This window comes from Lynx canadensis, chromosome A1 (genome assembly GCF_007474595.2).
Source record: "Lynx canadensis isolate LIC74 chromosome A1, mLynCan4.pri.v2, whole genome shotgun sequence".
NCBI classification, from domain to species: Eukaryota; Metazoa; Chordata; class Mammalia; order Carnivora; family Felidae; genus Lynx; species Lynx canadensis.
In genome coordinates this window covers 141,995,079-142,010,278 of record NC_044303.2, presented here as the reverse complement: position 1 = coordinate 142,010,278, position 15,200 = coordinate 141,995,079, and the positions used below count along the sequence as shown (strand labels likewise).

General features: G+C 34.7%; 1 protein-coding gene across 1 annotated transcript in view; it reads left to right on the top strand.

Annotated features, from left to right (window-relative positions):
* The window catches only part of TBCA (tubulin folding cofactor A), a 77,938-nt gene extending 63,138 nt beyond the window's left edge, over positions 1–14,800 (top strand). Inside the window, exons 3-4 of the mRNA XM_030323532.1 lie at positions 12,315–12,401; positions 14,505–14,800. Coding sequence (XP_030179392.1) covers positions 12,315–12,401; positions 14,505–14,585 — 168 coding nt within the window. The 3' untranslated portion in view covers positions 14,586–14,800. The remainder of the gene's footprint in view (positions 1–12,314; positions 12,402–14,504) is intronic.
* Positions 14,801–15,200: the final 400 nt, after the last annotated feature.

Below are 15,200 nucleotides of genomic sequence, written 5' to 3'. Positions count from 1 at the left end.
TTCCCTAACCCTTGTTAGAACCATCAGTGATACTGTTTTCATGTCTTTGTCCTCATCTTACATCACCTCAACAGCATTTGACACAGATAAGCACTCTCCTTGAAGCGTTCTTTTATATTAGCATCTTTAATAGGATAGCCTCCTGTTTTCCTCCTGTTTCACTATCCTTATTCTTCAGTCTCCTTTGCTGAAACCCTCCTCCTCCCCCTGTGCTGTCTTCCCCCATCCTGCACTCCCCTGTGTGTGTGCGTGTGTGTGTATTTTAACCTTTAAGAGTTCTGTCTACAATCTCTGGGTAAGCTCATACCATTCTATAACTTTTAAGTATCGTTTTTATGTCTTCTCATTTATTTACTCAACAGATATTTATTGAATCCCCTGCTGCTTGCCAAATACTGTTCCAGGCATTCTTTTAGGTATGGCCTTTAAAAGAGCAGCAAAACAAACAAAAAACCAGAGTTCCTGCTTACTTGGGAGGGACTAGTGCCAGTATCTCCCAATTTATATCTCTAGCCTTGACCATTCCAGAGATACATATATTCAACTAATCACCTACTTGATATTCTCTTTGGTGTCCAAAATAAAAGTCTGGGGCACCTGGGTGGCTGAGTTGGTTGAGCATGCAGCTCTTGATTTTGTCTCAGGCCATGATCCCAGGGTCATGGAAGCAAGCCTCATGTTGGGCTCTGCACTGAGTGTGGAGCCTGCTATAGTCTCAGTCTCTCTCTCTCTCTCTCTCTCTCTCTCTCCCCTCCCTCTCTCCCCCCCCCACCCTTCTCCCCTGCTCACTTGCTCTCTCTCTAAAATAAAATAAAATAAAATAAAATAATAAAATAAAATAAAATAATAAAATAAAATAAAATAAAATAAAATAAAATAAAATAAAATAAAATAAAATCTTGGTCTTCGCTTAAACTAACCCACCTTCCCCAAACAAAAAGCCGTTCCTTCTCTTGTTATCCCCTTTCAGTAAATGATACCTCCAGTCATCCCAATACCTAAAGCCAAAAATTTAGTGGGTCTCTTCCTGGTGCTTTCTCTCTCTCTAATAATCACAGCTAATATAAGCAAGTCCTGTTTCCTATTCCATTTCTTTGCCTTCTGCCACCACCCCTAATCGTGTTCACTATCATCTTTTGCGCACGCTATTGCAAAAGCCTCCTAGTTGACATACATCTTTGTCTCCTGACACCTCCATTCTCTCCCACCACAGCCGCCAGATTGATCTCTTTAAAATAGTACATCAGGGGCGCCTGAGTGGCTCAGTCAGTTAAGCATTCGACTCTTGGTATCAGCTCAGGCTGTGAAATCAAGAACCATGTTGGGCTCTGCACTGAGTGTAGAGCCTACTTGGGATTCTTTTTCTGCCCCTCCCCAGCTTGCATTCTTTCCCTCAAAATAAATAAACTTCAAAATGGTACATCAGATCTTTTTCTCCTTTACTTAAAATCCATTGTGCAGTGCACATAGAATAAAATCCAGATGACACTAAGAAAAAGGAGAGTACAGGGGCGCCTGGATGGCTCAGTTGGTTAAACATCGGACTCTTGATTTTGGCTCAGGTCATGATCTTGCAGTTTGTAAGTTCCAGTCCTGTATTGGCCTCTTTGCTAACAGGGCAGAGCCCACTTGGCATTCTTTCTCTCCTCGCCGCCGCCCCCCCCCCCACCTCTCTCTCTCTCTGCCCCTACCCTGCTCTCTCTCTCTCAAAATAAATAAATTTTAAAAGAAAGAATATAAACAAGCTTATGCAGATTGTATCTTAAGACTTCTTTTTAAAATTAGAACACAGTGCAATCACAGTGGCTTTTATCATATAAATTATGTTACAAATTATAATAGCGAACACTCAATCCAGACTTAATTCAGCAGTGTTAAATCACTTAAAATGGATTTTTCTGCAGGCAGTTGCTATCTGTGGTGCAAAAGGAACACGGTGTCATTTAAAACATCCAGGAAGAAAACCTTTTTAATTTTTGAGCTTCTAGGAGAGCCTGCCTTCCTCTCTGTGTGGTAAAGCAGAGGACATTTTTGTATAAGATACTCATAAATTAAGGGAGGATTTGTAAACAGATTTATAGATGTAATGTGTCCCCCAATATACTGACCTTTAGGATATAACTGCTCTTCATAAGGATTTATATGTGGAATATAACTTTTTGATTCTTAAAATTATGATGGTTAAATGCTTTTGAAGTATGTACTTCTGTAAATATTTGTATCACTCTTGTACCTCTCTCACTTTAATGCCCTGTGTCGTTTTCCAACATCTAATAAGAAATAGTATGATGTAGTATATACCTTCATTTCATTCACGTCCTTCTTCTCTTGAAATAAGGCTTATTTTTCCAGTTGTGTAGGTATTGACCTCACTTAGTTTTTTCTTTGCCCTATTCTTTTAATCACCAGTAACATATTAAAACATAGCTGTATAACTAGGATAGGAGTTGTAAGTTACTGAAGTGAAGAATAAATATGTTGTCTTTCTAAATAAAATTCTACAAATGTCACAGATTATCACAGAATTTGTTTTACTATGTATATATTGATCATCTTTCATTAAAGTTACTGCTTTATAGGTAAGGATTAACTCTTCATTGAATCCTGGGTTCTAATTGTTATTTAAAAGTATTAGCCTCTTACTACATTATCATTGACTACATAAAAAGGGGAAGTTATAAAAAGGGGAAATTTTTTGTTTAAAAATCCTATCTACATTCAGCCATGTCAAAATTCTCTACTTTGTCACAGCAGTCATGGTTTATAACATGATTTCTTAGGTTCCTAGTCCACTTCACACTTACATTCAAAAATACCATCCCATATCTAATTAGAGAACAGTAAGTCTTTCTGTTTACTGCGATTATCAACCTGCAGTGTATACAGTTGTCAACTGCAATTTTATTTGTTTGATGAAACCTTGTCTTTAACTCAAGCTACATGCTTTTCTCAATTTCCTTTCCCTAGTTTAGCTATACGGTGGTCAGAGATTCATGGTTTTTTTATATGCAGTGGGAGTTGCATTGCCCGAAGCACTGCTTTATTCCTGTTTGCCTACGACTTTAATGTCGGTAATAGTTTCTTTACATCTGCTGTGCCCCTCGTAGAAAATATCAAGGAAGCCAAGTGCTGTGTTTTGTGGGTTCTCTCCTCGTCTCACTGTAGTTCTGAGCTAAATACTCTCCTTAGCCACTTCTCACTACTTTGGCTCTTTTGTCATTTGGATACATTTTGCTCTGGCTATCCTGGATCTTCTGAACCGGAACTATCTTAATAACACACAGTTATAATGTCAGTCCCTACCAAACTTCTTACCTGTAATTGGTTGTCCAAATTGGACTTTCCTGGACTAGGCCTAATTTTGGTTTTTGTAAAATAAGTAACTAGGCAGAAGACGGATGCTAAGAGGCCAAAATACCAGTCAGTCAAAGAATTCATCTTTTCTGGCTGAACGGTGTAATGCAACCTTCAGATATTGCCCAAATTGATTTTGGTCCTCTGCTCACCATATCCCTCTTGTTCTCTACTCACCTCATCTAAATTAGGGATGGATGCAGAAGATTTTGCCCTCAAATAGTGAAGGTATTCTGGTCTTTTGTTTTTTTAAGCCTATCTTGGAGCAGAAATGATTAGCAGTGGTAATCAAACATGTATCCCTGTTATTTCACCTGAGGCATGACTCCTCTTATTTTCCAGAAGCAATATTAAAAAAACCAAACTGGTACAATTTTTCCAACAAGGATTTATAGTTATTACATATAGTTGCAGAGTTGTAAATGTGTCTTTTTGAGAAAGGTGCACACACATTGTTTTGTGATTTACTTGAAACATGAGTTAAACATTCATAATTGGATATTTCTTTTTCCTAAAATGAAGGAGAATTTTTTTCTTCAAATATGTGGAAAATAATAGGAAGCTTCAGTCGAAAAGAGGAATTTGATGAAGTGTCTTTCACAAGATTGATTCTGCAAGAAACACCATATTTCTTTTATCAATAACAAAAATATTTAAAATAGCTTCCACTGATGCAAGAAAATTTTAGTGCCTCTTGTTACCTATACTCAGGTTTATAAATGATACTCTGTACACTTGTTTTGTGTTTTGTTATAGATTCACAGGAAGTTGCAATAAATGTTCAGGGAAGTCACATATACCCTTCACTATTGCTGCTGCATTGTTAGTAATGGTATCTTGTATAATTATAATATCCAGACCATGAAACGCACCACAGACCTTATTTATGTTTCACCTGTTACACATGTACTCATTTGTGTGTGTGTGTTTGTATATAGTCCGATACAATTCTGTCACATGTGGTATGTATAACTACAACCACAATCAAGATGGAAAACTATTCCATCACAAGACTGTCTGTGCTACTTCTTTGTAGTCCCTGTCCTCCACCCCTAAGTCCTAAGTAATTAATACTCTTTAAAGGATCATACAGTATGTAATCTTTTGAAATTGGCTTTTTCCTTGAGGAAAATAATTCCTTGAGGTCCACTAAAGTCATAGAGTCTATCAACTTTGTTTCTTATTATTGCTGAGCAGTATTCCAGGTATTCCATGGTATCATAGGTGTAACCACTGAAGGACATTTGGACTGTTTCCAGCTCTGGGCTGCTATGAAAAAGGCTGCTATGAACATTTGTAGACAGTTTTTGCAGGAACATAAATTTTCATTTTTCTGGGATAAATACCCAAGAAATTGCTGTGTTGTATTAGTACATTTTTTTTTTTCAACGTTTATTTATTTTTGGGACAGAGAGAGACAGAGCATGAACGGGGGAGGGGCAGAGAGAGAGGGAGACACAGAATCGGAAACAGGCTCCAGGCTCTGAGCCATCAGTCCAGAGCCTGACGCGGGGCTGGAACTCACGGACCGCGAGATCGTGACCTGGCTGAAGTCGGACGCTTAACCGACTGCGCCACCCAGGCGCCCCAAGTACATTTTTTTTTTTAAAGAAAACTGCCAAACTCTTTTCCAAAGTGGCTGTACTATATTACATTCCCACCAGGGATGTGTGAATGATTTGATTTTTCCACATCCTCACCAGCATTTGGTGTTATCACTTTTTTATTTTAGCATATAGCTGTCACCTACATGATAGATGTGTAATGATATCTAATTGTGCTTTTAGTTTTGATTTACTAACAACTATAATGTTGAGTATCTTTTGCTTCTTTGTGTCTGTATATTCTCTTTAGTGAAATGTCTGTTCTTCTCACTTTTTAATTAGACACTTTTTCTACTTTTAAGTTTTGAGAGTTCTTTGTATATTCTAGGTAAATGCCCTTTGTTAGATATGTGGCTTGGAAATATTTCTTAGTCTGTAATTTGTCTTTTTAGCCTGTTAACAAGGTCTTTCACTGAGCAACAGTTTTTAATTTTGAGAACATCTAATTTATGGCTAATGTTTTCTTTTGTGAATTATATTTTGGGTCTCAAGTCTAAGGCCTCTTTGTTTAGTCCTAAGTCCCAAAGATTTTCTATTTTTTGTCTAAAAGTTTTGTGGTTTTATGTCTATCCTTTAAGGTGTGATCAGTTTTGGGGCGCCTGGGTGGCTCAATCGGTTAAGCGTCTGACTTCAGCTTCAGGTCATGATCTCACGGTTTGTGGGTTCGAGCCTCGCGTCAGGCTCTGTGCTGACAGCTCAGAGCCTGGAGCCTGTTTCGGATTCTGTGTCTCCCTCTCTTTCTGACCCTCCTCCGTTCATGCTCTGTCTCTCTCTGTCTCAAAAATAAACATTTAAAAAATTTTTTAAAAAATAAAAAAGGTTTGATCAGTTTTGAGTTAATTTTTATATAAGGTGTGAGGTTTAGTTTGAGGTTCATCTTTTTGCTTATAGGTGCCCGGTTGCTCCAGCAGTATTTGTTGAATACGTTATCCTTCCCTCATTGAATTGCTTTTGTACCTTTGTCAAAAAGCCACTGGACATATTTGTGTGGGTCTATTTTGGGATTCTCTTTTGATCCATTAACCTGTGGTTTATCCATTAACCTATTCGTTTACAAATACCACCCTGTCTTGGTTACTGTAGCTATAGAGTAAGCTTCAATTGTGGAAAAGTGAATCCCCTCACTTTCTCCTCCTCCTCCCCCTTTTTTTTTTTTTTTTTTTTTTTTTTTTTTTTTTTTGGTTTGTTTTAGCTTTTCTACTTCCTGTGCCTTTCCATAAAAATTGTAAATTTGTCTAGGTCTATAGAACACCTTGCTAAGTTTTGATAGGAATTGCATTAAACCTGTATATCAGTTTGGAGAGAATTGACATCCTTACTATGTCAGGTCTTCCAGTCAGTGAACATGAGAAGTCTTACAGTTTATTTAGGTCCTACTTCTTTCATCAGCATTTCATAATTTTCAACATATAGATCCTGGAAGTTTTGTTAGATTTCTACCTGAGTATTTCATTTTCTTTGAAAATATAAATAGTATTGTTTTTAGTTTTGGTTTCCACATACAGTATTTTGTTATCCAATATGGAAGTACATTCAGTTTTTTGTGTGTTGATCTTGTAACCTGCGACATTACTGAGCTATCTAGTTTCTAAGATTTTTTTGTGTATTCCTTCTGGTTTTCTACAGACACAATCATGTCATTTGTAAGTAGAGACAGTTTTATTTCTTTTCAATCTGTATATCTTCTTTTTCTCACCTGATTGCTCTGGCTAAGACTTACAGTATTGTGTTGAATGAGAGTGGTCAGAGTGGACATCTCCATTTGTTTCTAATCTTAGGGAGATAGCATTCAGTCTTTTGCCATAAGTGTAATGTTAGCTGTACGTTTTTTTGTAAATCATGTTTTTCAAGTTGAGGAAGTTCTGTATTCCTACTTTGCTGAGCATTTTTATCATGAATGGGTGTTGGGTTTTGTCAAAGGCTTTTTCTGTATCATGTGATAAAACCATATGAGTTTTCTTCTTTGGCCTATTGATATTGTGGATTACATGGATTGATTTTTAAATGTTGAACCAGCCTTGTATACCTGCTTATTCACTTGATTGTGGTGTATAATTGTTTTCATATATTGGTGGATTCTGTTTGCTAATGCTTTGTTAAGGATTTTTGTATCGAAGTTTATGGTCTGCAGTTTGCTTTTTTTATACTGCTTTTGTCTGTTTCTGGTATCAAGTTAATTCTCATCTCGTAAAATTGGCTGGAAAATATTCCCTCTTCTCTTTTCTTAAAGTATTTGTGTAAAGTTAGTGTTAATTCTTCTTTAAATATTTGATAAAATCGCCCAGTGGAACTATCTAGGTTTGAAGAGTTCTATTTCTTTTTTATTAAAATTCAATTCCTGGGATACCTGGGTGGCTCAGTCAGTTAAGCGTCTGAGTTCGGCTCAGGTCATGATCTCGCAGTTTGTGAGTTCGGGCCCCGCGTCGGGCTCTGTGCTGACAGCTCGGAGCCTGGAGCCTGCTTTGGATTGTGTGCCTCCTTCTCTTTCTGCCCCTCCCCCACTTGTGCTCTGTCTCTATCAAAAATAAATAAATGTAAAAAAAAAATTAAAATTCAATTCCTTTCATGATTGTAGAAATATTCAGGTTATCATTTCAGTTTTGGTGGTCTGTAGTTTTCAAGGGATTGGTTCATTTCTCCTAAGTTGTTGAATTCATGATCATTATGAACAGGATTATAAAATTGTGAAATTTTTTTCCTTTAATGGTTGCAAGATATGTAGAGATATGATCTGTTTTGTTACTGATATTAGTGATTTGTGCCTTCTCACTTTATGTTTGTCAGTTTTACTGGAGATTTACCAGTTTTTTAAAAACTCAGCTGTTTGTTTCCTAGATTGTCTCTGTTGGTTTTTTTTTATTTCTAATTTCTTTGATTTCTGATCTTATTTTTATTATTTCCCTCTTCTTGTTTGGGGTTTATTTTGTACTTCTTTTTGTAGGTTCCTGAAGTAAGAACTTAGATTTTTAAATTGAGATCTTTCCTTTTTCCTAACATAAGGATTTACTGCTATAAATTTCCCTCTTGGCATTGCTATAACTTAATCCTACAACATTTGATAGGTTATATTTTCATTATCATTTATATGTGTATTTCTCTGTTTTTTTTGAGACTTCCTTATTGACTCTTTGGTTATTTACAAGTATGTTATTTAATTTCTAAGTGGTTTAAAGATTTCCCTGCTTATGTTTATTATTGGTTTTTAATTTTATTTCATTATAGTCATACATGCACTATGTGTTATTTCAGTTCTTTTAATTTAAATTTGTTGAGATTTTTGTTTGTTTTGTTGTTGTTTGACCCCGGTTATGGTATACTATGATGAATGTTTCATGGGTGCTTGAAAAGTATTTGTATTTTTCTTTCTTAGATAGAGTGTTCTATAAATGTCAGTTAGATCTTGTTCGTTGATGGTGTTGGTTTTTTTTTTATAGAACTTTGCTGATTTTTTTGTTTTAGTACTTCTACCAATTGCTAAGAGTGAGGTATTAAAATCCCTGGGTATATGTGTGGATTTGTCTCTCTCCTTTTAGCTTTATCAGTTTTTGTGTTATGTATTTTGAAGCTCTGTTGTTAGTACATACACATTTAGGTATTTTTTTTCTTGTTGATCATTTTATTATTATGTAACATCCCTCTTTGTCTCTAATATTTATTTTTTTGCTCTGAAGCAGTATTAATATCGTCACTCCTGCTTTTTCTGTCTTTTTAATGTTTGCCTGATAACATTCTTTTCCATCCTTTTATTTTGAAACTCTCTGTTTGATTTTGTTTGAAGTGAGTTTCTTGTGGGCAGTATATAGTTGAGTTGGCCCAGTCTCTGAATCTCTGTCTTTGAGCTGGTGGATTTAGACCATTTATTTTTAAAGTAATCACTGACACCTTAGCAATTAAGGCCCAGATTATTATTATTTTTTATGTTTATTTATTTATTTTGAGAGAGAGAGTACAAGCGGGGTAAGGGCAGAGAGAGAGGGAGAGAGAGAAAATGCCAAGCAGGCTCCACACTGTCAGCACAAAGCCTGACTTGAGAATGAACTCACGAATCATGAGATCATGACTTGAGCCAAAATCAAGAGTTGGACACTTAACTGAGCCACCAAGGCACCCCAGGCCCAGATTATTTTTTATTCATGGAATTCATTGCATATCCTTAGTCATTTATCAGTAACCACAAAACACAAGTCAAAATCCTTCCTTCCTCCTTCCTCCCTCCTTCCTCCCTCCCTCCCTTCCTTCCTCCACTTCTTACAGCATGACAACTGGATCCTGAGAGAAGGATTTCCTAAAAATAAGCTTTTCAGGAAGCCCATGTGGAAGCTGGTCTTAGGTTCCAGAAGGCCATTTCTGCCATATTCCTTTGGTCACAGGCCCAGCCCAAAAGTAGTGTGGGAGGCGACTGCACAAGAGCAGGATCATTGGAGGCCATCTTTATGTCTTTCTCCCCTGTCTATATTGAGGTATAGTGGACAGTTTAAAATTGTATATATTTAAGGTGTGCAGTTTGATGATTTGATAAATTTATACATTGTAAAATATCCACCATAACCAAGGTCCTTAACATATGCATGACCTTACATAGTTACACTTTTCTCTTTCTGTCTCTTTTAAAAGTCAGATGGATTTCTTAACATGTTTATTAGCACGTTACCATTTTACCTCCAGGTAAAAGGAGACTTAACCATTGTTACAGTCATCTCTGAACTACCCTAAAGCCCAGTTTGGCAAACTAATGTAGTTACCATTGGTTCCAGAGACAGCCAGTATACCAAAATTAGAGTGCCTGTAGATTATTTTAGGTATAGCCAGCCCTGGGTGAATGGATCATTAAAGAAGCTAGAAATCTTATGTCAATTGAGCAATAGCAAAAGAACTTGACATTGGCCAGATTCTTTCATGGAACTCTTCTTTCTGAAAAAATGAAAATCTGCCAATTATGGCTTTTCCTTTCCCTCTCCAACTTATCTACATTTGATTATAAAGGAAATTGATTCAACTTTAGTTTAGTAATATATTCATTATTATAATCTGAGAGTTGCTAAGCCTCCCCAGACTTCCATTTTACCTGACTAACTTCCATTATGATACCCCAAAATCACAACTTGTTTTAAAAACAGTAAGACATAAGTACAACCACATCCTGTTGTGTTCCCTAAGACTCCTTACCTATCTCCCCTTCCTCCCAATTTGTGCCAAGATCCTGACTTAGCCTCAGTCTTGTCCTAGTCAGCATTAGAAAAAACTGAGAGTTTATTCAGATATCGTAAACACAGGTACCATTCATTTGAGTGACCCCTTCCTAAGGGAACATTTTGAAAGATAATACTCATTTAGTTTAGTTCAGGTATTTTGAGGGGTGTCTTTACTATATAATCACACCTTATATATGGTCTTTTAAAATTATTCCTGACAGTTGTAATTCATTGTTACAAGGTAAAGTACATGATTTATGGCCTTGATAAAGATGTGGTTTATGAATTCCACATCATAGTCATCAGTGTACTGTATGCCTTTGGCTCCCAGTGGCATGGTCTTCTTGAAGCTGTGTCAAGTGTTTATTTTCATGTTCGTGCTCCTCTACTGGAATGGAGGACAGAGACCTTCTCTTTTCATTTTAATATCCCTCGTCCCTGGCATCCTATAGACCTACATTAAGCTTATTTAAATGAATTGGGGCTGGTATATGGGAGAGTCTGATCTTTGGCTCTAGTTACATCAGAGTTCTGTTTTGATAGATTAATTGAGGATTCTTGCTCTGTAATAATGCATAGAATAATAATAGAATTTTTTGAGGGCCGCATTGCTTGAAGCTTATTTCATTGACAATACTATACTAAAGTTTTCAAAAAAATTTTTTACAAGTAAAAACATTTCTACTTACTGTGTTTTTGACCTTACTGTTTATATTCATTTCATCTTGTTTAATTAATATAAGCTATTCTCAAAGCAGGTCCATAAGGAAGAAATACGAATCATGTATCTAATGAAATGTGCCTGTCACTGATTTTTCACATGTATTCAAATTAACCAGATACATAAGATAATTTAAAGGCAGTGATTACATTTCAGGGTATAGTATGATGAGCAGTGAAGTAAAGTCATGATCCTCTGTCTGAAGTTTTCAGCAGTGTCTCGTTAGCAAAAGAATTACAAGTTCAACAGTAGGTTTTCACCTGAAAAAATAGATGTGGACAGAGAGCATCCTTGTGTATTATGATTCTGATTTTTGTTTATAGTGTGAGAGCTATAACAGAACCATTGGGGAAAAGGAAGAAGATACTGGGAGTTATTTAAGTTTGTATTAAAATATAATGTCTTTCCTTTTTATTTTAGATGAGCTAGGTAAGAAAGCTTATTAGGAAAAGTTCAGGATTTGTACCCATTTAACCAAAGGTATTTGTCCAAACACTACTTTTTGGAAATAAATGTTTAAATGATCTGTTTCTTTCTGAGAATAGTTTAAGGAGATAAAGCTTCCTACCACCTTAGGAAACAGACCTATTTGAGGGCCAACATCTGACACTACTTTATTTACCTTCCTGTTGATTGGTTTCTCAGTGAATGATTTGATTTTTTTCTTTTATGATTCAATATTTTACAGTCCAGCTTTGAATGCTGTATTTTAAGTCCAGAAATATCCACGAGAATAAATATTCTTGTGTTTAATTCTGTTGTGTCTGTCTTCAAGAGGAATAGGCAGAAGTTCAGATTCAGAGGGGTGCCAGGTTGGTAATTTGGCTCAAACTGCATGGGGAGAATAATCTCTCTCCTAAAATGAAGCACAAGGATAAGTAATAACTTTTTATGCATGATAAGCATCAAAAATATGAACCTGCTGGTCTTTGCTTTTCATTTTTCTTTACCTCTGTCTTTCAGTGAGAACCTCCTGCAGTGTGCACACGATGTGATCAATAACTCAATAACTTTTTTCATGCAGTAATTATCTCCATGTGATATTATCTGAACAGTGTTTTTCTTTATTACTCGGAAGATGCAGGAGATATTTATATAACCAGCTGATCCCATTTTGGATAAAGGTGCTTTGTGACAGCAGGAAAAATAGTTTATTTTAAATGGCCTTTTTAAATAAATGCTCTATGAAAAGCTTTTCCAGCTAATTTTCACTTAGTATGAGAAGGTGATTACCAAATGATCAAAAACTTGTACTCTGAATATTTTACAGTATGATAGTCATTCTTTCTGACTTCTTATAATCACAATTTAAAGTATCGAACTGTTTAACATACCTGTAATTTTTTCCTGATTCCTCTCAATCATTTTAGATATTTACAGAGGCATAAACTAAACACATAAGTTCTGCCATCTCTGCGTGTCTCACAGAGATTTTCATTATAGGCAGAGATCCTTCAAGAGTCCCGGATGATGATCCCAGATTGCCAGCGCAGGTTGGAAGCTGCATATAGTGATCTTCTGCAGTTATTAGTAAGTAAAAAATTCTCTGTATTCTGTTTAAAAATTCTTTCAGTCCAATGCATGGAAGGCCAAATCTTAGTATTCAACACTGTCAACTAGTTAGGGACTGTTTTGTTCACTTGTCCTGTGTACCAGTATATTTTAAAACAGTTGATAGAGATTAAATTGTGTTTTAAATTATGCCTCCAGTGGAAGTACTATATCTAACATGTTTATTCTGTTTAAACTTAGTTAATTAAATATATTTGAGTTACCATGGTAGATATTCATAGCACTAACATTGTCCAGCAATATCTTGAATTATTTAGTTTTCATACATAAAGGTCTTTTTTGGCACATTTTTAGTGGTAAGTAGACTATTTAAAATTTTGAAAGATCCAAATGTTTCAAATGAATTTTTAAAAAGATCTAGAATTCTTTTAGAGTCAAACCTAAATCCATTTGAGAGGGAAAAAAAGCCTTGTAATATAGGCAGTCCTTGGATAACACTGTTATCGTACTTGATAGTGTAAATGCTTTGTGGTACAGTGGCAGAATCATTTTATAAAGGATTCTAAGAATAAGTAAAAGTCCTCTTATTTCTTTCTTAATAAAGATAACTGAATAATACTGTATTCAAGACAATTGTTATTGCTGTTTGATGATAATTTGATGAATTCTAACATTTCCTTTACTAATCTCATTTTACGTTTCTATTTCTTGAGCTAATATCACCTAGCTACATAGCTTTCTCCTGATTTATAATTGTCCCTTACATAACAAAAGTATGGTGAGAGATGATCATATGTATTCTTTGAAAAAGAATGACATTTGTTTTCCTACCCAAATAATATTAGGACTAAATCTGCAAGAAAAAACAAAAAGAGAGGTGTTTACATTTTACTTTAATTTTGACACAGAACTGCATATTTATCTATAGGAACTTTTTAAAGGCAGGGTAATTCTCCTTAACAGACAAAAGTAAAGCTGTGGTTTTAAAATAAAAGATAGATGAAAGCAGAAAATAATTACTGTATTAAAATACTCCTCGAGACAGAAGCACCATTTGTATTTTCTGACAATTTAAATGTTTTTTTTTTCTCTCATGAATATAGCAGCTAAAAAAGTAATATAAATTGCTTGAAAAAATTACACTGTCTTTGGATGATATATTTGTGTATATGGATGTATCCAACAATATTTCTACCCTCAAAGAGCTTATATTTACCAACAGAGAATAAAGACATGTTTAGGTGTCATGTAGAGGTTTAAGAAATTCTTACCTGCAGTCTGAGTTAAGCAAATTCTTACTCCTTTTGCTTTAAATTTTCATATTAAATAAACACACATACCTGTTCCCTCTGCTCTATAACTATTTGTACAGCTCCCAACTTATATTGACCTGACATGAATAACTAACCATAGCTTTACTTAATTTAAGTACAAATCAAACATGCAAAATGACTTAAATGATATTATTTCACTTATCTCTTAGCATAATAATATTAGCAAGAGCTTTATGTATAAAGTATCAAGAAAAGATTCACTCAGTCAAAAAATAAAAGATGTTAGTACTTTGTTTCCTTGTAGTACAACATATAATACTCATTAATAAGCAGACAGTTCAGTTTTCTAATTTGAAGATGATACTTAATTCTGGTGTGACACCACTAGCCTTCTTGGTCGTTGTGAGTGGTTGGAAGATTAATTTGGTCTGAATGTTTTTATATATATAACATTTTAGTAAACCATCATTTTTTTTTTATTTTTAGTCCACTCATAATCCTTTTGTATAGTGACATGTTGACAAAATGAGAATAAAATTTTGTGTTAATTTTTTTGAGGTTTTTATTTAATTCTTTAATGCCAGTAGCTGTAGATGACCATGTTTTTCACTTACTCTGTGAGAATGCTATGTAGTGAAACAAAACCAAACCTATTTTTCTTCTCTTAACTATAAAGGAAGAAAGAACATGGGAAATCTTTGAAATTAAACAATATTTAGATGGGGATTGGAATCATTTTTGTGTTAATTTTTGAGATTTTTATATTGTTGGTTTATAATATTTGAGGAAATCACAAAGGACTAAAGCTGAGAAGGAGAAATCTAATTATTATTATATTTCATTTCAGGAGAGTGAAAAAGACTTGGAAGAAGCTGAGGAATATAAGGAAGCACGCTTAGTATTGGATTCAGTGAAGTTAGAAGCCTGAAGTTTTTCTGTACAGGGTGTTTGTTTTTTTTTTTTTTTTTTTTTTTTTTTTTCATTAAATCTTGGGATCCATTCCACAATTCATTATTTTGACCACTGCTGTATGTTCAAGTAGTAGGAGAATGTGATTCTTTTTATGCAGTTGCATATATTTTTCTTTGCCTAATTTAATGTGTCAAATAAATGAATTCGTCTAATAAAATTGTTTATATCATACTTTACACCATATTTTTAATTAAGCTTTTATCATTAAATCATAGACATTTTTAACAGAGAATTAAAATCTGTCAGGTTCTCTTTGAAGTCTAAGTATTTTGCTTCATAGATATGGATTCAGTTAAAAATAAGATACCTTTTTTTTTTTTAGTTAAAAATCCAAATTTTGAGCAGTTTATTCTAAATAGGGTACAATTCCTTCAAAAGAAAGAAGCTCTCTGTGGATAAGGCCTCACATATTTATCCTTTCATAGTCAAAGTCTACCATTTCCATTACTGTTAACCAATGGAAACATTTAAGTCTTTTCCCAGAAAGATAGATTTATACAAAAAACACCAGTGATTTAGGTCTTCAAATAAAATTCTTACGAACAAAGAATTGAATTGTATTTTCAAGGAA